Here is a 23,909-nt window from a genome sequence, read left to right as displayed (position 1 = left end):
GTCGCTTGGGGAGTGGACGTAGGTGCTTAGGAGAGCACCGAACCACTATACTTCTTGTATGTTTGTATTGTGCTTTGTTATATTTCACTAACTCATCAATTGACATAAGTAAGATAGTAAAAATTAAGAGAAACCAATTCACCCCCCCTCTTGGCTTGTCACCTTGGGCAACAGTGTCTAGCATCCTAATTTGCTTGGAATATAATATTATTGTTTCAATGTGCATAACTAACCTTCAAAGTGCAAAAAAACATGGTTAGAGTCGACCCCAATTAGTTTAGAGTCGACCCCGATATATTTGGCACGCCTTGGAACGAAGTAACACACCTTTGGAACACTTAGCACAGAGTAGGAGTTGACCCCAGAAGAGATGAAGTCAACTCTGGCACGTTTTGGAAACATTCTGGCACATCCTGGCACAAATGAACAGTAACTCGGGTCGACCCCATAAAAGCTCGAGCCGACCCCAGCTTCAACCACTGCAAAAACAACTTTTTAAAATTGACTGAGAGGGCCAACCTCAGAAAAGCTTGAGCCGACCCCAGGCTGATGAACAGTAACTTGAGCCGACCCCAGATTTGCTCAGGTCGACCCCAGCACGGCTGACAGCGTAACGGCTAGTTCTGCAAAAATACTTTTTGAGCTCCCAACGGCTATAAACGGTTAGTTTCTCCATTCCAACGGCTAGAAAGTCATCTTTGGAGGTTGGAGAAGCCTTTAAGAGCCACTATTCATCAAAGAAAGATATCATGGTGAAAATTAAAGTGTACATTCAAGAGAAAAAAAATCCAAGAGAGTTTCATTTATTGCTTCATCTTAAAATCTGAAAGAAAGTGGTTGAGCAGAATTCAAAAGACTTCAAAAGCTCTACCAACCCTTGAGGAGTGAAGCAATCTCAGCAAAGAAAAGAAAAGGATCTTCAAAGCGATAATTGTTTTCTTATCTCTTCTTGAAGTGCATATTTATTATATTTGCTCACTTAGGAGTTTTAAACCTTATATTTTTTTTATTTATTGTAAGGTTTGTTTGTGAGCCTGTAAAACCAACGGTATAGATTGTTGGTAAGCTCGTAAAACCAACATATGTTGTTGGTAAGCCCGTACCATTGACCAAAAGATTCAATCATTTATTTGGCTTTTTATCGAATTAGCGTGGTATCTCTCTCAAAAAAGTGAAATTTATACCTTCACAGAATATGCAGAGTGGGCATCCACAAAGAAGCCAGACCAAGTAGGATATGAGGAATTTTCCAGATTACTAGTAGGTTTAAATGCACCAGCATATAACAATAACCAAATCGAGAGGAAATTTTGTCTAAAATTATTGGTTCACTCACATGATGCAGGGCTATTGGAATTGAAAAGAATAAATTTCCAATACAATGTTGGTGATACCTACATCCTTTCATGTCTACTTCAATATCTAGTTACCCTGGGGAGATTCCAAAATTAACCGCCACATATTCTTTTAACCACTTCATGTAACCAAGGATCTTTCTGAAATGCAAATTCTCGTAAACGCTGTAAAAGGTTCTTCTCAAATCTAGTGTAAACTTGCAATGAAAGAGATATATACATGTCATCGTAATATTGACCAGTTTTTATATCTAGCATGTAACATGCAAGAAAAATGGAGGTGCTGGAAAAATTGGAGGTTGTGCGGGAGAAAATTATCAATAGCTAGTTCTCTGCCTCATCCATTTCGTGGCTGACCACTTCTCTCCTTTCAAAACTGCACATCCTCCATGAATACTGTTTGGGTCAGACTCCCCATTTAGACCCTGAAAAGAGCAATTACCAACGTTGTATAATGGTACCAAAGAACTATAAACCCAATCCATTCTTTTGAAGCCCACTAAATCATAATGAAAGAAATTCATTCACTCAGCAAGAAGCTAAAAGTTCATTGAAGCACATGGACAGCATTAGCATAGGATGGAAGACAAACCATGCTCCAAAAGAGAACTGCATCTCCTTTAATAGGCTTAACACACAGCCCCTTCATCATCTTTCCTCCACAACTGCATTCACCATTTCCAGCCTGAATATAGAGGACAATGAATATATTTATTAGCAGATTGGATAGAAGAGGAAATTAAGATAGGCCATAGCTCAGGCTGCCAGTGTTGATAGAAAAAGCTTAAGTATCAGATGTTTACCATAAATTCATCATAAAAAGCATTGCCAGAATTTTTTTATTTTCTTTTATCATAATCAGGATGAAACTTTAGATAAGAATTAGCATTTAAACATTTTTTAAGCCAAAACTGAGACCAGCAATATAGCCAAGAAGCAAACATATTTCATTTTGGAAAGCAGCATGTGTAAAATATTGAACATTAGTGAACTATCGTTCCATAACTTCTATTTAAATGTAAGACATTAAAATAAAAGTTTACATTTAGCATCCTTGGGTGTTTGTTTCAAAGTAAGTCAGGAGGGCTCGAGTTAACATGGGTCTAACTGGATTAGTTGGGTTTGCCACAAGATTTGCCGTCTCAGTATCAAATACCGTATTGGTACCATCCTATTAAAATGTTGGTACGTTTGAAATTGTCCTTAGTTCAGCATACCAATTGTCGATATGCCCCTATACTATGTGCTGGTTCGGTACTGGTATAGTATGGTACAATGGTATAATTAGTATGCACTGGAACTGGCCGGTATAGCAAACCTGGTTTACCATATTTAGATCTATTTTGGCCAAGTTAGGTTTACTCAGGGAGGGTATTAAACTGGACTGATCTAGCCTGTGCTGGGTAGATTGAATTGGACCAAGTCGAATCATGTTTGGACCAAGTCGAATCATGTTGGGGTAGGTCAGGTCAAGGTGGGGTTCCCTTAAATATAGTTACTAATCCATGAAAGCACAACTTTAGCTCTCAAGAGGCCAAAATCAAAATGTGATTTTGGGTTTTACAAGGAACTTGATGTTCATCTTCTGATACAGTAGTAGCACAACAGATATCTTGGAGTAATCACTTGTGGGTTGATCTAAAGTTTGGCTCTTCTTCTTATGCCTTTTGAATCAAAATCTAGGATAATTTTAGGTTTTCAGTGCAGGACTTGGCCTTATGCCTTATATGGGAACGAGCTTAGGTATCAGTCATCAAGATGTGATCAAGAAATTATTGTTCAAGATACACAGATACATGCAATATATAAATGCATAGATTCCATTAGCCAGAGCTCTCTCTAATAGCCAAACAATTCAAATGAAACAGCCAACCTCTAAGCAAACTAACAAAAAACATGCAACCAATCATCATGATCCCTGCTATGATACATCTAAATTATGGATTTAAAACAACACCCTACAAAATCCTCAATAGCCATGTCTCAAATAAGACTAATAAGACCCCACCAATGTCAAAAATTCTGACGCCACTTGATAATATCAGATTGGAGATAAAGAAGACTGCTAGTTTTGAGGACGAAATTGATGAGAAACCATAGCAAGACCTGGGTTAGAGCAATCAGAATGATCCAAAATATTAAAGATGTGAATCAATGACAATGAACAAAACAACCGTCTGCAACTTACATAAATCCATACCCAGAATGCTTTCATGACCAACGTCATGGAGGAAATAGGTTGCCATTAGGTTAAAAAGGGGCACGCGGATGAAAAATGAAATAGGTGCAAAGGCCTGAGGCACCAAGAGATCAAACGAAGAAACACGTGGGATAAAGAAGTCAATAATGTTTATGATATCTCAACTGGCAAGATGCAGACATTTGAGATTTTGATTTGGAAGTCAGAGAAATCACCCAAGCATAATAACTGAGAAAATTATATCCTAGACATGGAAGGGCATAGCCAAAAGAAACCACAAGGCGCACCAAACAATATATAGTTCACTAGAGAAAGAGCTTCCTCGGTGAATGGAGATGGAACAAAACAATTGACAGGATCGAGTTGGTTTAAAAAACTTGGAGAATAAAGGCAATCAACAGGTATGTAAGATTCAAAGATCTCAACAGAAAAGCACCTACAGTCCTTGAAGCACTTCAAGTTGAAAAGAGATACCTGCTTGAAGTATTGCAGAACAGCAATGATAAGAAGTCAATGGAAGCACTAGATACAAAGATACCATCAATTAACCAACTCGATTCAAGATAAATCGTATAATTTGGCCAGTAAACACAAACTGAAGGACAAGGGTAGATCTGATACAATTTCTAAGGGAGTTCTCATAATTTGGTTCCTAGATTTTTTTTTTATTTTTATTTGGGCGCGCCATGCCCATTAATAACACCATACAATTTATTACTATGTAATATTAAACACTGTTTCCGTCGCACAAACATAATAAATAGTATTATGTTATGATAGTATGCCTCTCGACAATATAGCATCATAGAATTTAGTACTAAATTACCAAGCCTTTTGGCTTGGTAACAGTTCAAACCTATGCGTACCAAGCATATAAACTGTAAAAGCTTGAAACAATCTCTTATATGATAGCATGAACCCCGTTCATAAGATGCCTGGGCAAGCACATGTGCTCCATGTTCACTCAAACATAGCATGATATATGCCACTTGGTATGTACTGGCATGGGTCAACACACTGAACCATGTGAACAAGTCTAAGCCATCTCCTAGGGATGAGATATATACAGCTTCTTTTGCCACTGGATTGTATCTAAATCTGAGTACTTCCAAAGGAAGCATGCAAAATTCTCTTACCATTACTATTCAAGCATTCTATGGTATGAAATTGATCGAAGACATATTGCTCTAACAACTCTAACTACACAAAAATATGCAACACTTTTCTCTTTTCTTTGTTTCAAGCAGCTGCTTTTATGCTAAGATCAACTTGCAAATGAATAGAGTGTTGGTTGGGCCTAGCGGAAGAGAACAATACAATAAAAGACAGAATCTCTAGTTATTAAAAGCGGAGAACAAAATATCCAAGCATACTCAAGGATGCAATCCTTAACAATTATGAGGATGTTAAGTTATAGTAAGCAGCTTATAGGTTCCAAGAGAAAATATGACATAATTGCAGCAAAAGCCTTAGTTTCAGGTGCAATTATAAACTTATGATATAAATTCGAATCTATTGACATCAACAAGCTAACTGATACAACTGAAATTAGTTTATTTTACAGGTATTAGAACCCAATGTTTTAGTTATAGTATAAAGGTGAGATGCAACCCTATTTCTTAGCAAAACACAGATTTTAAGTAAATAAAATTCTCTGGATTCTGTCATCTAATTTAATCCCCAAAACCATCCTAGATTTAAAATTTTAAAAAAAAAATCTAGATATGCCACTAGAACTGACACAACTAAAAAGCAGGTCTTTTTTCTGATGTCAAATGAAATGAATGATAATGCACCAGAAATTTCACATAATAAACTAACCAAAGGAAAATATGTTTCACCCCCTTCAACATTATCGCTTAAATACATGAGCATTGTTGCTATACGTTGCCCTCCACGCTTCAAGTTGAACTGCATTCAAATGGTTCATAACATTTCTATTAGCATATATAGCAATAAATAAAGATTATCAAATAAAGTTTTAGTAGGGCACTTACAGTGTCAGCAAAGTAATCATGATGCGGTTTGTAATATTGATTTTTTTCATACCTACATAATAACAAGCATTAGCTTTGATATGAACAACTGATTCATGCTTATAAACTCTAGCTAGAGGTGGAGAAGTTCAAAATTTTACCGCAGTACTTGAATGAGCTCTCCATTCTCAGCAGGGACTTGAGAAAAGACAGCAATCCGCTTTTCAATTGCCTGGGCTAACCAAAGAAAAGTAACTGTTGATACATGAAGTTGATCATTGTAACCATATGAAATTTACCTAAACATAAATAACCTACAAGAATGAAAATGCATGAGATTCATCCATTAGACAATATCAAGCATGACACCATGGCTAGACTTCAAAATATAAATACTCTAATGTTGTCAAACTTATTTGATTTCCTCTCTGACCAAATGCATCAAATGCAAACAGTTTCACTAATATGGCTCTTAACAGATAACTCTGGCATAGTGATGGTCAGCAGACCAGACAGCAATGAGAGATAAATTCGACAATAAACATTAGGCAACTTTAAACTAAGGATAGTAGATGTTGTGCATTTATTAGATTGCAGTCTACTAATAGATTATACTCAAGGAACTTTATCATCCTTGTAGGCAATGCCAGGTTAAAGTTTTAGCCATTGACCTTACTTCAATGTCTTCCTATTTTATCAAATTCTGTCAAACAGTTGCCGTGCCCCTCAGCAGATGCTATTATGTCAGGGGCATGACACACCCTTTTAATGTTATTCAAATTACTGAAAATGAAAATTACTATGCATATAAAAACCTTTAACTTCCACAAACCACATAAAAATACAAAACCCTCATGAAAGAGAAAGTGAGAAACAGGCGGTGCTGCCAGGACATACAAATGATAAAAAGTGATAAGATATTATGGAGTAGATAACTTAAATAGAAGGGATGATGTGGCACATAATATAAGCAACGCATGCACATAATATAAGCAACGCATGATCTAACATGGTTTTAAGGTGTTTCTGTCTCAGCATGAGACATACTAACACCCACTAAAACTGAAAAATAAACAGACAACAAAAGAAATTGCAACAAATTAATTAAAAAAAAAAAATAGAAGTAATCCCAATGATTTGCAGCTCTCTGCTGAATAAATGAAGGCCTATATAATTTACTTTTAGTGGAAGAAGAAATAAAAATAAGAAGCTAGTTATAATTACATGACAAAGTACAGCATAAAGTAAGGTTTTAAAAACCAGTACAGATGGTGGTTTCAGTTTTTCCTAGGATGGTTCGACTCTTGGAGCGGTGGTGCACATCGCTTACAGATTTGAAGGGCTTTTTTTCTTCTATTTTGACTTTTCATCTTTTTTAGGGTTCTGATACGTAATATGGATATTAAGTCAATTTTTCCTTATGTGCAATATGGATATGAATTGAATTGAAGTTAATTTAATTGCTTACTATATTGATCTGAATAGCATATATTGTTCTGTAGCACCACCAACTATGGTAGGGAATTGCCTCATGCACAAGGAATAAATTGTTCCACAGTCCCTACCACTCATAGTAAAAACTTATAACCATTTAGACAAATAAATTTTGTTCCCTTTTGTTATTAAGTCAATAATTCTATTTCTAGTATGATTTTGGTACCAGGTTTAATGCTCAATCAAATTTTCTTTCACACTTCACATTGCATCAGCCAATATGGTCATCCAACTTAAAAAAAATGCCCTGATCAGAATAGGCTTGGTATGGACCGAACCAGCCTTGGTACTAGCTCATACCAGTCAGAACCACTAGGGTGAGAGGTTTTTCCAGATCCCATGCTTCAAAAAAAATGTTCACATCTGGAGAGGCTTCGTACCGACTTTACCAGTCTTGGTACCGGTTACTACTAATCAGGAAGGCCATTATGTCATGATCCTGCGCTATTCCGGTGTCCAGGCACCCATACTAGTGTCGGTTTCACATCAGAAAAGTCCAATGTTGATAGTGTAATCCCTTTCCACCAATTTTTGAATCCATGCTGTTATGTGATTAGTTCCATTATCTTGGATCTGTTAAATAAAATAGCAACAAACGAAGACATATATAATAGAATTGAAGTTTATAAATAAAGTGAAATAGTGGGGAGATCTTTCAAGTTTAAGGATGTCGAGTGACTGACAAACTTCTTCACAACTTAAGAGAAAATTTGGTAACACAACAACAAAATTTGCTATGTTACAAAGGTTCAAAATGAGGCAACAAGCAAGATCCAATCAAACAAGATTACGAAAACTAGAAAAGTGAAATATTAAGATGGTTCTGTTGCATAGGAAAAATAGAATTAGGAACAATAATCTTAGATGAGGCATCAAAGTTGCATCAACTAACAAGTGCTGGCTTCATGATGAGTATGGTTGGGCATATGGAAGCTAGTTCTGCAGAGGGCCCCCTACATGTTGTGCTTTTGTCTGTCGACGAGTTTAAAGAGAGCAAGGGAAGATATAGGCTAAACATGGATGATAGATGGAACTTGTGCAATTTAGAGAGACTAAAGGAAGACATTGGCTAACATGGATGATGAACGGAACTTGTGCAAAGTCATATGAAAAGCCTTGTATTAAACGTAAGTAGTCCTTAGAAGTTAGAACATATGTTTGGTGAATAAGAATTTAACCCAAATGGTGAGATAACATAATACTCACATACTTTGCACAAAATATTAAAGGGATTGGTGTTAGATGTATGCCCTAGAAGCCAATTTGGCTGACACATTGTTGATTCTAGGGACATAATTTTGTACTTGACTATTTATTATTGAATAAATAAAAGGCATCTTTTCATTCATATTGTTTATGTGTCTATGAATCGTCCAAGAAATTAATAAGATGATGATACATATTCTCAAGAGTTGAGAATTTGAGCCATGTATCATTGGTGATTAATTTCTAAATGCTCCTGATCAATGGATCATCACGAGGACGGTGATCGATCCGATCAGTGCACAGATCACTTTCCTTCTGGATGGACGAGACTTGAGTCCACAGTGTAGGGACACTGAAGTGATAGTGCAGGTGCTTGTTAGAGAACAAGGGTACTGAGCGTGACCAAGACAAGAAGTCACTTGGATGTCTATCCACTCGTCAGTGACTTGCTTGATGTTGCAGTAGTGTGACTGGTCCTTTGACCTGCGGTGCTTCGGCTACTCACAGTGAGGTTATTGTAGTTTGACTGCACACATACATGGTCTCTAGCCATATGGGTCCATGCAGTGTAGATTGGCTGCAGTAGGTTCACTGTAGGAGTAGGGTATGCACCTATAAGGAATCTATCGACCTTGATAGAAGAGGAGTGATCCTATGTGATTTGTTAGACTGAGTTCTAAGACCTTGGCCAGGGCAGTAATATAAAGTGGAGAAAGAGTTTTCCACTATCGAACTCGAGTCGAATAAATCTTGACATATGACAGACGATGGGGTTTGACGAGTTGTCCATGACCTCCGTCCTGTAGGGATCCACGATAGTAGGACTGTATCACATGTTAACTGCACCTAGAGGTTCATCATTCCATTCTGCTGGGTAGCCACTACATGCTGCTAGGTGTCACTGGTGGATGGTGGGACTCATAGGGATTATCTTGATGATCGATAAACCCTAATGAGTTGAGTTGGAATCGTTCCAACCCATTGAAAGGAGTTTTCAATGATATTGAGATAGAGATCACAATATATCTCACTACCAGTCAGAATAGAACCTATGGGGTCACACACACTAGAAGTATTGACCGATCCGATGGTTGAAATCGTGATTAGGAATCACAAGTAATCAATTTGATTGATAAGAAGTTGAAGAAAGGAACAAAGGGAATTAATTAATTGGACTTGAAACAAGAGTCCTACTTCGGGTAGGATTCCTAGAGTCCTAATTGGATTAGGACTGGGAATCCTAGTTGGAGTAGGACTGGGATTCCTATTTGGAATAGGATTCCTACAATCCTAATGAGATTAGAAATTTTGAATTGGATTCCTACTTGGAGTAGGATTCCTAGAAATCCTAATTAGATTAGGACTTCGGATTCAAATAAAGTCCTAATTGGATTAGGACTAAAATTAAATACATCCTAATTAGATTAGGATTCCTTAAGTCTAAATTAATTATTAATCTAATGAATCAACATGACTCCTAATTGGATTAGGATTGAAGAGTTCAATTGAGTCATGATTCATTCAAGTCCTAATTGGATTAGGACTAGCATAGATTGAACCCAATTTGGTTAAGCCTAATTGGATTAGGACTTAACCACATTAGGGCATCCAAATCCTTACCTAATGAGGATTAGGGCAACCATGAAGGAGGGACACACGCCCCTCCTCCTTTCATTTTGCTTGGTGCGGCAACAAGAGGGGCCGGCGCCCCTCTTGGAATTATTTCAAGGGAGCTCCTAAAAGTTAGGAGCTCCACTTGTTATTTAAAGAGGGCTTCATGGGGGCTGACCTAATAGATGAGAAGGTTTCTTCCTTGCTGCCGTACGCCCCCCTCTTGCTCCTCCTTTGGTTCAGCCGCCATTAGCAAAGGGAAAAGAAGAGGAGGCGTCTCCCTCCTCTTGGTCTTCTTCCTTGGCTTCAACGCGTGTGAAGAGAAGAAGGCTGCGAAGGGCTTTGATCTTCTTCCTCTTCTTCATCCTTCTTCTTCCTCCTCTCAAGTGCAATCAAGAGTTGATTGAAAGAGAGGACATTAGCCATCAAAGCTATCTCTGCAAGGGAGCTAGCACCCCGGTGAGATAGAGAGCTTGGATCGGATCCTGCTTCGTGTGCATACCCGTAGAGGCCGGACGTTTGAACGGCTTCAAGCGAACCCTCTTCCAAAACCACGAATTCAGATTTGCGGTGATCATCTACCCGCGCAAGGTGAAGATTTGATCTTCCTAATAGTTTTAAAAGTTTTAATTCTTACCTAATTACGAAAGGTCTCGAAACAACGTTCATGCGATGAACGTCGAACCCGTGCATGCCGATTCCGCTGCCATCTGAAAAATTTTTGAAATATCAGCGGCATGGGCGGGTTCCCAACAGTGGTATCAGAGCCTAGGCTTCGTAGATTAAGGTAAGAATTAAATATCTAAAGGCATATTAGATCTGAAAATTGAATGATCATGCATGCTGAAAAATTCTGCATGCAGATTTTTCAGGGGTGCTGATTTTTGCATGCTGATTTTTATGTGATAAAAAGATGATTCTAATTGCATTGTTAATGGGATTACAAAGTTTAGAATCATGATTAGCATGATCAGCGACCTATGTCATGATATAATCAGTTAGTTTTCAGATCTGAAAATTATAATTGTTGCATACGGTGATGATCATAGGATTCAACCCCTTTTGGTATCAAATGTAATGACCTGCGATGTGATCTGCGATGTCATGAATTTTTCAGATGCTTGCATGCATCTTATTTGATGTTTTGAGAGGCCTGCGTGCCTCCTAAAAGGAGATGTAATTTATTTTTATTTTTATTTTACATCTGGTTGTATTTCTGTGATGTGATGTACATCAACGATCAAGTTGAAGCAAAGGCATGAGATGAAAGGTGATCCAAGCGGTTGATGGCGATGGGATCAAGGGTTGATCAAGGATCGAATCAAGGAGGCTTGGAACCAATTCAAGAGTTGAAGACCACTTGATCGATTGATGTGCATGTGCTTGTAATACGACCTAATTAGAATCCATGATCATCACCTATTTAAAGTTTAACTTTATTTGATGCTGCGATTATAACTGCCTGTGATGTGCCGTTTGCATGTGATGTAAATGCGAGTCGGGTAGATAGGTTTACATGTGATGTAGCAAACCCAATTGAGACCTAAATCAAAACCTCCTCAATCAAGTCGAGAGTGAACCGACATGAGCAAGTCATATTAGATTAATTGATCTAATTGGTGTCTAGGAAAGCATGAAAGGTGGTTACTTAATTAGGACCTTACTCTCTGAGTAAGAGGAGCCTCCCACCTGCTTACCTGGCCAATTGTTCGATTACCTCTTATGAAGGGCTCAAGTTGCAAACACTAAGACCTGATTAACCAATATTAAGTCAATAGGTCTTCCACTGTAGTAGAGCTGCTAAGGCCTTTCTGATGTTGATTTGTCTCGGCTGGACACAGTGGTCAAGTTGCATCGGGGGGCTGGACCTCTCTATAGACATGAGATGTTGTAGGGTAAAGGTGGGGTTGGGCACCAATAACTGTTAGGTGAGGACCCAATGACGACTTTATTCCTACGGTTATACGGTGGGTCTGACTTAACTAAGAAATGGGACCAATAACTGTTAGGTGAGGTCTTCATGGCTTAGAGACCAAGTTACACTGCAACATGCTTGAGAAGCATTGTACAAGAGTTGTACACTCATCCATCTATGTGTCACCAATAACTGTTAGGTGAGGTGGCATGTAAATTGGTGGGACCGCAGTACCCACTAGAAACCCTAGTCGTGTGGAATTTCCGTTTCCCTACCAGGGGAGTGTGAGGGATTCGAAAAAATAGTGGGAGTTACATTTGTTCTAAAAGACCTTAGAACAGATTAGGATCAAGTACAAAAGTCTAACTAGAATCTTTACTCTCTGCAGATACAATGTCGGCTTCAAACCCTTTGACCCGTATTCTTGAGACCAACCGACTGACCGGAACCAATTACAAAGACTGGCTTAGAAATCTCAAAATAGTTTTGGACTGTGAGAAGATAGGCTACATACTCGATTCAGATATCCCCACACTACCAGCACGTCCTACTGATGTTCAGCGTGAAATGCATAAAAAGTGGTTGGATGATGACATTAGAGTAAAATGCTATATGATGGCATCCATGTCTAATGAACTCCAATGCTAGCATGAAAATATAAAAACTGCTAGGGACATACTGGCACACCTGCAAGAGTTGTATGGTGAGCAGAGTCGCACAGCTCGTTTTGAAGTGTCCAAGAGGCTTTTCAAAGCAAAGATGCGCGAGGGGCAGTCTGTCCATGATCACGGTCTGACCATGATCAAGGACCTAGAGGAGCTTGAGAAGCTCGGTATGGACATGCATAAAGAATTACAAGTGGATTTGATCCTACAGTCATTTCCTGATTCATTTGGTCAGTTTATAGTAAACTACCACATGAATAAGATTGAATGCACTAAGACTGAACTAATCAACATGTTGGTAACTGCTGAGGGAGCCTTGAAAGGTTCAAGGGGCAATGTCCTTGCTGCTGAGTTGACTTCTGGTTCCAAGAGAAAGTCTACTTGGAAGAAAAAGAAGCCTGCTAAGAAGCAGAAGAAAGACAAGAAGCCAAAGAAGGAAGTTCAAAAGAAAAAGGCTAACGACAAAGGAAAATGTTTCCACTGCAATGTCGAAGGCCACTGGAAGAGAAACTGTCCTTCATACCTCGAGAGCCTGAAGAACAAGAAAGGTGACACACCTTCAGAAGGTATAGACTTGCTCATAATTGAAACTAATCTAACGGTTTCTTCTACTTCTAGTTGGGTTATAGATTCTGGTTCTAGTGCTCATCTGTGCACTACCATGCAGGGTCTAAAGGAAAGTAGAAGGCTGGCGGAAGGTGCGGTAACCCTTAGGGTTGGCAACGGGGCAAAAGTTGCTGCTGTGGCTGTGGGCACCTACCATCTGCGACTACCGTCTGGATTTAGTTTAATACTTAGAGACTGCTATTATGTACCTGTTGCTAGCAGAAATTTGATTTATGTTTCATGTCTAGCACAGGAAGGTCATGTTTTTACATTTGACAAAGACTGCTGTTCTATTTATTTGAGAAATAAAATAGTCGCACGTGGTTTTATGATTGACAGTCTCTATCATTTACATATGGATGTATCTGTGAATGTTACCGAGCAAGAAGTGAGTGCCAAAGGATCCAAAAGATCCAGAGATGAGATAAACCAAAGATATTTGTGGCACCTCAGACTTGGCCATATTGGAGAGGATAGGATGAACAAAATGGATAAAGATGGGCTACTCGGCTCATTGACTTCCGAGTCATATCCAGTTTGCGAGTCCTGTCTTCAAGGAAAAATGGCTAGACTGCCCTTTGTAGGACATGGGGAGAGGACCACTGAAATACTTACCCTAGTACATACAGATGTATGTGGCCCATTCGATGTGCTTGCCAGGGAACGTTATTCTTACTTCATTACCTTTACCGATGATTATTCACGGTATGGGTATGTGTATCTTATGAGACACAAGTCTGAATCTTTTGAAAAGTTCAAAGAGTTCAAGAATGAAGTAGAAAAACAAACTGGAAAACCTCTTAAGGCTCTTCGATCAGATCGAGGAGGAGAATACCTTAGTGGGGAATTCCGGGACTATCTCAAAGAAAACGGCATAGTCTCACAATGGACACCTCCGGGTACACCTCAACTCAACGGGGTGTCAGAGAGGAGGAATCGGACCCTGTTGGACATGGTCAGGTCCATGATGAGCTTTACTGATTTACCTATGTTCCTTTGGGGAGATGCCTTACTCACAGCGATTTATTTATTGAATAGAGTTCCCTCTAAATCCGTTCCTACCACACCGTATGAGATATGGCATGGTAAGAAACCAAGTCTGGGTCATCTCAAGATTTGGGGATGTCCGGCCCATGTCAAGAGACTACAGGCGGACAAGTTAGAGGCTAGGACCATAAGTGCTCGTTTTATAGGATATCCTAAAGAGTCATTAGGATACAATTTTTACGTCTCAGAGGATCACAATGTGTTTGTGAGCCGACATGCCATCTTCTTGGAAAATCAGTTTATCCTTGATAGAGGCAGTGGGAGGAACATTGAGCTTGAAGAGAAAGTCTCTGAAAAGCAACGAGTCATGGATCCTATTGAACCCATTCATACAGAGTCAGTACACGATGTCCCTCAACCACCTCGTAGATCTAGTAGGGTCTCCCATCCTCCCGATAGATACTTAGGTATACTAGCAGAGGATACCGAGGAAATGTTCCTAGTGGGAGATAGGGATCACATACAGGATCCCAAAACCTACAACGAGGCGATATCTGATATCGATTCCGAGAAATGGCTGGAAGCTATGAAGTCAGAGTTAGACTCCATGCATTCCAACCAAGTCTGGACCTTAGTAGATCCACCAGAAGGTATTGTACCTATTGGATGCAAATGGATCTACAAAAGGAAGATAGGTTCGGATGGAGAGGTAGAGACCTATAAGGCAAGGCTTGTGGCGAAAGGGTATAGTCAACGCGAAGGCATTGACTATCAGGAGACCTTTTCACCTGTAGCCATGCTAAAATCCATCCGAACATTGCTTGCCATTGCAGCATTTCATGATTATGAAATCTGGCAGATGGATGTGAAAACTGCTTTCCTGAATGGATATCTTGATGAAGATATCTATATGGAACAGCCTTTGGGTTTCACTTCCAGTGATGGAGATCACAAGGTCTGCAAGCTGCAAAGGTCCATCTATGGACTAAAGCAAGCATCTCGGAGTTGGAACACTCGTTTCGATGATGCAATCAAAACGTTTGATTTCATCAAAAACGAAGAGGAACCGTGTGTTTACAAAAAGGTTAGTGGAAGTGCTGTCGTTTTTCTCGTACTGTACGTAGATGACATTCTCCTAATAGGGAATGATATTCCCATGCTAACCTCGGTCAAGGTCTGGTTGTCAAAAGAATTCTCCATGAAAGACCTTGGGGAAGCATCCTATATTTTGGGAATAAAGGTCTATAAAGATAGATCTAAAAGGATGCTTGGCCTTTCACAGAAGATGTACATAGAGGAGGTGCTGAAGAGGTTCAGCATGGAAAACTCCAAGAGGGGTCTCTTACCTCTAAGGCATGGAATTCATCTCTCCAAGAAGATGTGCCCCAACACATCTGAAGAGATTCAACGCATGAGCAAGATTCCTTATGCATCGGCAATAGGAAGCCTCATGTATGCCATGCTATGTACACGACCTGATATAGCTCTTGCTGTGAGTGTCACAAGCAGATATCAGTCGAATCCAGGTGAAGAACACTGGACAGCTGTGAAGAATATTCTTAAGTACTTGAGAAGAACTAAAGATTTATTCTTGGTTTTTGGAGGATCATCAGAGTTAAAGGTAGAAGGGTACACAGATTCAGACTTCATGACTGATGTCGATGACAGGAAGTCAACATCTGGATATGTGTTCTTGTGCAATGGTGGTGCGGTGAATTGGAAGAGTTCTAAACAACCGATCATTGCTGATTCTACTATGGAAGCTGAATACATCGCCGCCTCTGAAGCTGCTAAGGAAGGCTTCTGGTTCAAGAAATTCATTGCAGAGTTGGATGTGATGACATCAGATGCCATGACACTCTACTGCGATAATAATGGCGCCATAGCCCTTGCTAAGGAGCCAAGGTCTCATCAGAAGTCTAAGCATATAGAGCGGCGCTTTCACCTCATACGCGACTATGTGGAGAAGAAATATGTAGAGGTGCAGAGAGTAGACTCCGCGGATAACGTGGCAGACCCGTTCACTAAGCAGCTGAGTCAGCAAAAGACTGAAGCCCACCTTGAGAAGATGGGCCTAAGATATATGACCAATTGGCTTTAGTGCAAGTGGGAGATTGTTAGATGTATGCCCTAGAAGCCAATTTGGCTGACACATTGTTGATTCTAGGGACATAATTTTGTACTTGACTATTTATTATTGAATAAATAAAAGGCATCTTTTCATTCATATTGTTTATGTGTCTATGAATCGTCCAAGAAATTAATAAGATGATGATACATATTCTCAAGAGTTGAGAATTTGAGCCATGTATCATTGGTGATTAATTTCTAAATGCTCCTGATCAATGGATCATCACGAGGACGGTGATCGATCTGATCAGTGCACAGATCACTTTCCTTCTGGATGGACGAGACTTGAGTCCACAGTGTAGGGACACTGAAGTGATAGTGCAGGTGCTTGTTAGAGAACAAGGGTACTGAGCGTGACCAAGACAAGAAGTCACTTGGATATCTATCCACTCGTCAGTGACTTACTTGATGTTGCAGTAGTGTGACTGGTCCTTTGACCTGCGGTGCTTCGGCTACTCACAGTGAGGTTATTGTAGTTTGACTGCACACATACATGGTCTCTAGCCATATGGGTCCATGCAGTGTAGATTGGCTGCAGTAGGTTCACTGTAGGAGTAGGGTATGCACCTATAAGGAATCTATCGACCTTGATAGAAGAGGAGTGATCCTATGTGATTTGTTAGACTGAGTTCTAAGACCTTGGCCAGGACAGTAATATAAAGTGGAGAAAGAGTTTTCCACTATCGAACTCGAGTCGAATAAATCTTGACATATGACAGACGATGGGGTTTGACGAGTTGTCCATGACCTCCGTCCTGTAGGGATCCATGATAGTAGGACTGTATCACATGTTAACTGCACCTAGAGGTTCATCATTCCATTCTGCTGGGTAGCCACTACATGCTGCTAGGTGTCACTGGTGGATGGTGGGACTCATAGGGATTATCTTGATGATCGATAAACCCTAATGAGTTGAGTTGGAATCGTTCCAACCCATTGAAAGGAGTTTTCAATGATATTGAGATAGAGATCACAATATATCTCACTACCAGTCAGAATAGAACCTATGGGGTCACACACACTAGAAATATTGACCGATCCGATGGTTGAAATCGTGATTAGGAATCACAAGTAATCAATTTGATTGATAAGAAGTTGAAGAAAGGAACAAAGGGAATTAATTAATTGGACTTGAAACAAGAGTCCTACTTCGGGTAGGATTCCTAGAGTCCTAATTGGATTAGGACTGGGAATCCTAGTTGGAGTAGGACTGGAATTCCTATTTGGAATAGGATTCCTACAATCCTAATGAGATTAGGAATTTTGAATTGGATTCCTACTTGGAGTAGGATTCCTAGAAATCCTAATTAGATTAGGACTTCGGATTCAAATAAAGTCCTAATTGGATTAGGACTAAAATTAAATACATCCTAATTAGATTAGGATTCCTTAAGTCTAAATTAATTATTAATCTAATGAATCAACATGACTCCTAATTGGATTAGGATTGAAGAGTTCAATTGAGTCATGATTCATTCAAGTCCTAATTGGATTAGGACTAGCATAGATTGAACCCAATTTGGTTAAGCCTAATTGGATTAGGACTTAACCACATTAGGGCATCCAAATCCTTACCTAATGAGGATTAGGGCAACCATGAAGGAGGGACACACGCCCCTCCTCCTTTCATTTTGCTTGGTGCGGCAACAAGAGGGGCCGGCGCCCCTCTTGGAATTATTTCAAGGGAGCTCCTAAAAGTTAGGAGCTCCACTTGTTATTTAAAGAGGGCTTCATGGGGGCTGACCTAATAGATGAGAAGGTTTCTTCCTTGCTGCCGTACGCCCCCCTCTTGCTCCTCCTTTGGTTCAGCTGCCATTAGCAAAGGGAAAAGAAGAGGAGGCGTCTCCCTCCTCTTGGTCTTCTTCCTTGGCTTCAACGCGTGTGAAGAGAAGAAGGCTGCGAAGGGCTTTGATCTTCTTCCTCTTCTTCATCCTTCTTCTTCCTCCTCTCAAGTGCAATCAAGAGTTGATTGAAAGAGAGGACATTAGCCATCAAAGCTATCTCTGCAAGGGAGCTAGCACCCCGGTGAGATAGAGAGCTTGGATCGGATCCTGCTTCGTGGGGATACCCGCAGAGGCCGGACGTTTGAACGGCTTCAAGCGAACCCTCTTCCAAAACCACGAATTCAGATTTGCGGTGATCATCTACCCGCGCAAGGTGAAGATTTGATCTTCCTAATAGTTTTAAAAGTTTTAATTCTTACCTAATTACGAAAGGTCTCGAAACAACGTTCATGCGATGAACGTCGAACCCGTGCATGCCGATTCCGCTGCCATCTGAAAAATTTTTGAAATATCAGCGGCATGGGCGGGTTCCCAACAATTGGATCCATCACTTAATTTAATCAAGTGAATCATTTATGAATGGTACAATTGTAAGATTTCTCCGTGTTCATGTAAATATATCCATGCACATCCTTGCTTCCAATATTCTCCCTCAAATGATGAAAATGTTATTCAAAACCTACATGTCAGCTTTCCACTGCCACTAATTATTCATGTAGTAAATGCAGAAACTTCATATCACTTTATTATTTCAAAAAATTGACAATTTGAAAATGTCATAATTAATATCACCGTCCTAAAAAGTAATAGATTTTGGGATATCATAGTTTCCTTAAGCTCAATTTTACAAAAAAACTTAGGAGAAACATTTGCAACAAGAAACACTCCATTCAGATAAAGTGTTTAAAATGCATGGCAGTCAATTTTAGGAGTTTAAATATAGTACATCTCAAGATTTTTCATAATTAAGAAAATAAGGTTCCATAAACCAAATGGCAAAGATTGAAAAACTTGAAACTGAAACCAACCTGTATAATCGGAAACTTTCTCTCTTCGGAACTCAAAAACATGCCAGAACTTGTACGGACATTACTTTTGATACCCTGGAGAAAAAGGATAATAATCAATTACTAAGGTATGAAGAATTATGGAATCTAAATTATAGATTTTTAGGAGATGAGTACATCTGCTTCTCATGGATTACTGTGTTCTGAACAGAAAATCTAACAAATGTATAATTTGTCTAGCTTTCCTAAAAATTTATGCTACCAACCACACTTCTAAAAGATCCTCATCAAACTCCAGATTCCAAGTAATGGATGCCTATGTTCATAACAATTCTATTCTAGTTGTAAAGGGTATAGATAATTGAAAAATTGAAGGGACACCAAACAATATGAATCTCCATCTATGAACATGGCCTCAACTGTTATTATAGACATGTTACGAACACACCATCAAACTTGTAATTAATGCTAAAGCTCCTTTTCAGAACGGATGAAAAGTTTTATTTCAAAGCTTTACACTGATATACTTGGAGTTCAAATTTAATGAGCAATGGCTATTTTCTATCCAGGAGATCATAAATGAGACTTTATGTAGACATTTTCTGCACAGTTTGTGAATCTACAATAACAAATATAAACTTTCAGTAAAACAACTCAGTCAATTACAACCCCCCATCCCAACACCACCCCCTGCCAAAAAAATGAAATAATGAAAGAAAGAAAGAAAAAGACAGAAATGAATGAAGCAAGTGATAGTCGGAAAAGATGGTAAGGAAGCATCAAGTCTTTCAACAAGGAAATGATGGTAAAAGGATGGTATTCTATTTTATACTAAATCTAATATGCTTCCCAACTTGATTGGTTGCATTATATGTGATTAATATTGAATTAAAGAATTTTGAATCATCCATAATACTGTGAAGCCAAAGTGAGCCAAACGACCTTTTCACATGGTCTACACCAAGCCATATATTTTACATAAGCATAAACAAAGGGAGAAAATTTGGCATCTTGTTAATTAACAGAAGCATCACTTGACAGTAAAAGCTGCCATTTTATGATAATTGTCGATTGTTCATCTCAAACATTGATGCATCATCAACATACAAAGTTGGAGACATGAGAAAAGTAAGAGAAAGAACAATAGAAACATAAGTCATTTGATCATTTGTATAACCCATGTAATAGAAAGAAATAATAAACACATAGCATTCCCATATAATCCTGAATGACAATGTCTGCGGAACCATCCCGAACCTTCCGGTTCGGGGCATACCGATCCCTACCGACGGCGGACTAGGATGATTCCGGCAAGAAAACCGAGACGCGTCGCCGGAGGGGGAGAAGGAGAAGGAAAGAGAAGAAAAGAGAGCGAGCGGGAGAGGGAGGAAGGGGGGAGGGAGGGTGGCGGAGTCCAGCAAACAATGAAGGAGGCAGAGGCCGTTGCCGAATCCCTGTTTCGAAACAGAGATCCGACCACTAAAAAATTTCGAAATTTTTTAGTGAAGTTGGCAAATCGCTTTCCAACTTCACTTAAATATCGCAAATTTTTTACCCAAAATTTTTTAGCGACCGGAACCTTGTTTCGAACGAAACAGGGATCCAACTACAAACTCCATCTCCTTCCCCGTTTGCCGACCTCCGCCGGCCTCCATCTCTCTCCCCCTTCTCTCTTTCCTCTCACGTTCTCCCTCTCCCCCATCTCTTCAACTGTGTTGGTATGGGCCCACGACTCAGGTCCGTACCGACTCGTCCCGCCGGACAATCGGTACGGTGCCCGGTACCGGTTCTGCCAACATTGTTGCATGAGATCATTGAATAGAAACTTAAAAAATTTCTTTCTACGAGAGTAGACCTGAACAATGGTACGTTAAACTAGTAACTACAGATACCCATATATCATCACTATACAATTGAAGTTGAAGCGAAATGGGTGGCAGGAAATAAATCCCAGATCAATTGTGGATGTAATGTATAAAAACAATCAAATTAGCAAATAGATCTCCAAATGAGTCTAGTGAATAGCAAATTGAGGAATGTATTGCAACAATGAGTAAATGACAAGAGTCATTAAACCTGATTATAGTTAGAAGCAAGGTATGCCGTACCGATACCGGTAGGCATACCGATCGCCTACCGGACCGGTACAGTACCAATTCGGACTGATTTGTATTGGTTCCGAACCGGTCTGCCATGGGATCGCGCGCCTGCGCACAGGCACGGTCTGCCGCAGGACCGCATGCCCGCGTGCAGCCAAATGCAGGGAATTGTGTCCCATCAGGAGCCTGCGCAGCCAAGGCAGGGAAATGCGCCGCGGGGAACCACGTTCGGCGCACTAGGCAACACGCGCGGGCGCGCATACCAGTGCGAACCGGTCTGGTTCGCACCAGTATAATACAGTACCGAATTCGGTATCATTTTACTATAAGATCCTCTTTGAATTAGGTATCATTTTACTGTATAGTCTTACCATGGAGCAATACTTCATAGCTGACTAAGGAAAAGCCTTATGTTTAGGAACAAAAATGCAATAACCACACCAAAAAGGTGTGCAGATTCTTCTTAGTCACAGAGATATAATGATGCTCATAAGATGTGCCCTAGGAAGAGTACAAGGAATATGATTAGTCTGTAATAAAATTAAGAAAAAGACCAATGCAACTGATTGCCATACATGAATACACAAGGAGCCATTTTATGCTCATAAGTTTGTATTCAAGAGTCATTAGATACTTGAATTTGTAGTGAAAATGGAGATACTGCAAAATGGGAAAGGAATGCACAAATATGGTAGACAACATGAGGAATCAAGTAGCAAAAATCGGTAAATTACATCAAGTAATAACCGTGGAGTCCAACGTACTACCATAGGACATAGCCTCATCAACACAAAAGAATATTCATACTATGGGACATGAATTGTAGTTTATCCATATGCATTGACCCACATTTGAGTAGAGTGGTGGGGAATCACAAGGTGTTAACAGTATGCTTCATGTGTTTTCCATCAAGTGAATTATACGAAAATTTAGAAGAATGTGTAGAAAAAAGAAGAGCGAGAAAGCCAAAGGATTTGACCAATGTATCTCAACTTGCATACTCTAGCAAATTTTGGTATATAAAACTTACCAACATCTTCTACTAAACCATCCAATTTGGGTCGTACCAACCTGAACTATCCAATTCGGGGTGCACCAATCCAAACCGATGCGAAACTGGATCAATTGGGCCTCTCGGTTTGGGAATTGGTGTAGACTGGCCTGAGCCACTTTGAACTAAGTTGAATCACCCCTTTTTGCTCAATTTGGAGCAGTTCAGGTTGATTCAGGCCATCCCACAACCACTAAGAGAAGAAGGCCATAGGATGCCATTCTCCTCGCTTTTCTTCAAAAGTTGTGAAGGGAACTAATGCAACATGAGGAGCGAAGAGCACTCAAATGCTAGGATTAAATTTCGGAGATCAACACATGAATTGAAGGTAAACTAGATTGAAGAATTCTTCGTTCAATGAAGATACTCTCTTGGAGAATTTTTTTATTAAGATATCAAAAGCACCCTTCACACAATGTATTAGAACCATATATTGGACATATACTAATCTGGGTATTAACCTTCATACAAAATGATAGCAAAGCAAGATCAAATAATAACGACAAATGCTAGAATTTTTCAACTACAAATATAGAAACCCAGCTAAAATTATCAAAGTTTGCTCGTTAAATCTATTCTCTTGGAAACCCTGGCATGCTCCATCTGGCCATAGTACCTGATGGATGCATCCTATGCTACATTAGGAAGGGTATGTTTTGTAAGAAAAAACTCAAATACTCTACCACAAGATTAAGTTCTTAGTAAAAAATTAAAATCCTTGCCTAATTAAAAAGTATTGCAATGGGAACAGTCATAATCATAATCAGCAACATTTTATACTTTTTTATTTTTTTAATTTATCTTGAAGTTTTGCAGTTTTATGTAATTTTAAAACATATTTGAACTCCAAAAGTAATATATTTATGATAAACTAGCCCTATTTAAAACTAGCAGCATAATGCATTATCACCTTCTAGGTTGTTGGAGATCCTTCCTTGATTACCATGCCAAGATCTCTTATAATTGTGTTGCATGAGTCGTTTGATAAAGCAAAAATAATATTGCTTGAAGAAAAGAGTTTCAATTTTTACTATACAAAGCTTGCTCGCTTGAAGTGGAAATATAATTGTCTGAATACCATCTAATAAATTATATTTCAATATTACGCAAAATGAATTCATTTGTTTAAGATATACATATCAAACTTACTACCAATCCCATGTAGAATATCTATGGCGCCCATCCCTATTGCTCATGTTGTGTATGGTACTGCTTGAGACAACTCTTCTAATAATATGTCAAGAGACTGACCATCCTTGCTCAAGATAATGCAAGACATCATATTGGGTCCTTGAAACATTTCCATATAAAGGTCAATAACGTGTAAGAGTGTACTCCTCAGGATATGACGATTGAGGTATACATCTAAATCATATATAAAAAGGGAAGGACCATAATATGCACCCTAATTATCTAATGTGCCAATAGATTCTACTCTAGTGATGATAATGATGAGATGACTTGCTCAGACTCCAATCTACTTCTCAGAGTTTTTTGCCCCATCCATGCCATAAACTCAGAGTATTATCGATGTCAACACTTCCTAGTTATCATTAGCTTCTCCTGAAAATGACCGAAAATATTCATGACCTATGTGCCACGTCCTGCAACAATTCCGGCCCCCCTCCTCCTATAAGCCAGCAACTCCTCACCTTGATATCTAGATCTAAATCTGGCTCCATGGTCCAGCTCCTGCATAGTGTGGGTGAACTTTGCCTCTTTAGTAAATGGACTGATCCCATGTGCTTGACCACTGCCTCCACCCTAACCTCCATGATCATCAAATCCATCATCAATTGCCTCTACCGGATCAATTGTTGCTT

General features: G+C 39.3%; 1 protein-coding gene across 2 annotated transcripts in view; it reads right to left on the bottom strand.

Annotated features, from left to right (window-relative positions):
- Window positions 1-1,308: 1,308 nt before the first annotated feature.
- Window positions 1,309-23,909, bottom strand: part of LOC103722593 (prolyl 4-hydroxylase 1) — a 68,005-nt gene continuing 45,404 nt past the window's right edge. For both annotated transcript variants that reach the window (XM_008813199.3, XM_008813197.4), the window contains exons 6-11: window positions 18,958-19,032; window positions 5,693-5,763; window positions 5,553-5,604; window positions 5,377-5,466; window positions 1,948-2,040; window positions 1,309-1,780 (exon numbers count right to left, since the gene is read on the bottom strand). In XM_008813199.3, the coding sequence (XP_008811421.1) occupies window positions 1,673-1,780; window positions 1,948-2,040; window positions 5,377-5,466; window positions 5,553-5,604; window positions 5,693-5,763; window positions 18,958-19,032 (489 nt within the window). In that variant the 3' untranslated portion in view covers window positions 1,309-1,672. The remainder of the gene's footprint in view (window positions 1,781-1,947; window positions 2,041-5,376; window positions 5,467-5,552; window positions 5,605-5,692; window positions 5,764-18,957; window positions 19,033-23,909) is intronic.

The sequence above is a fragment of the Phoenix dactylifera genome, unplaced genomic scaffold (genome assembly GCF_009389715.1).
Source record: "Phoenix dactylifera cultivar Barhee BC4 unplaced genomic scaffold, palm_55x_up_171113_PBpolish2nd_filt_p 001088F, whole genome shotgun sequence".
Taxonomy (NCBI): Eukaryota; Viridiplantae; Streptophyta; class Magnoliopsida; order Arecales; family Arecaceae; genus Phoenix; species Phoenix dactylifera.
This window is presented reverse-complemented; position numbering and strand designations above follow the sequence as displayed.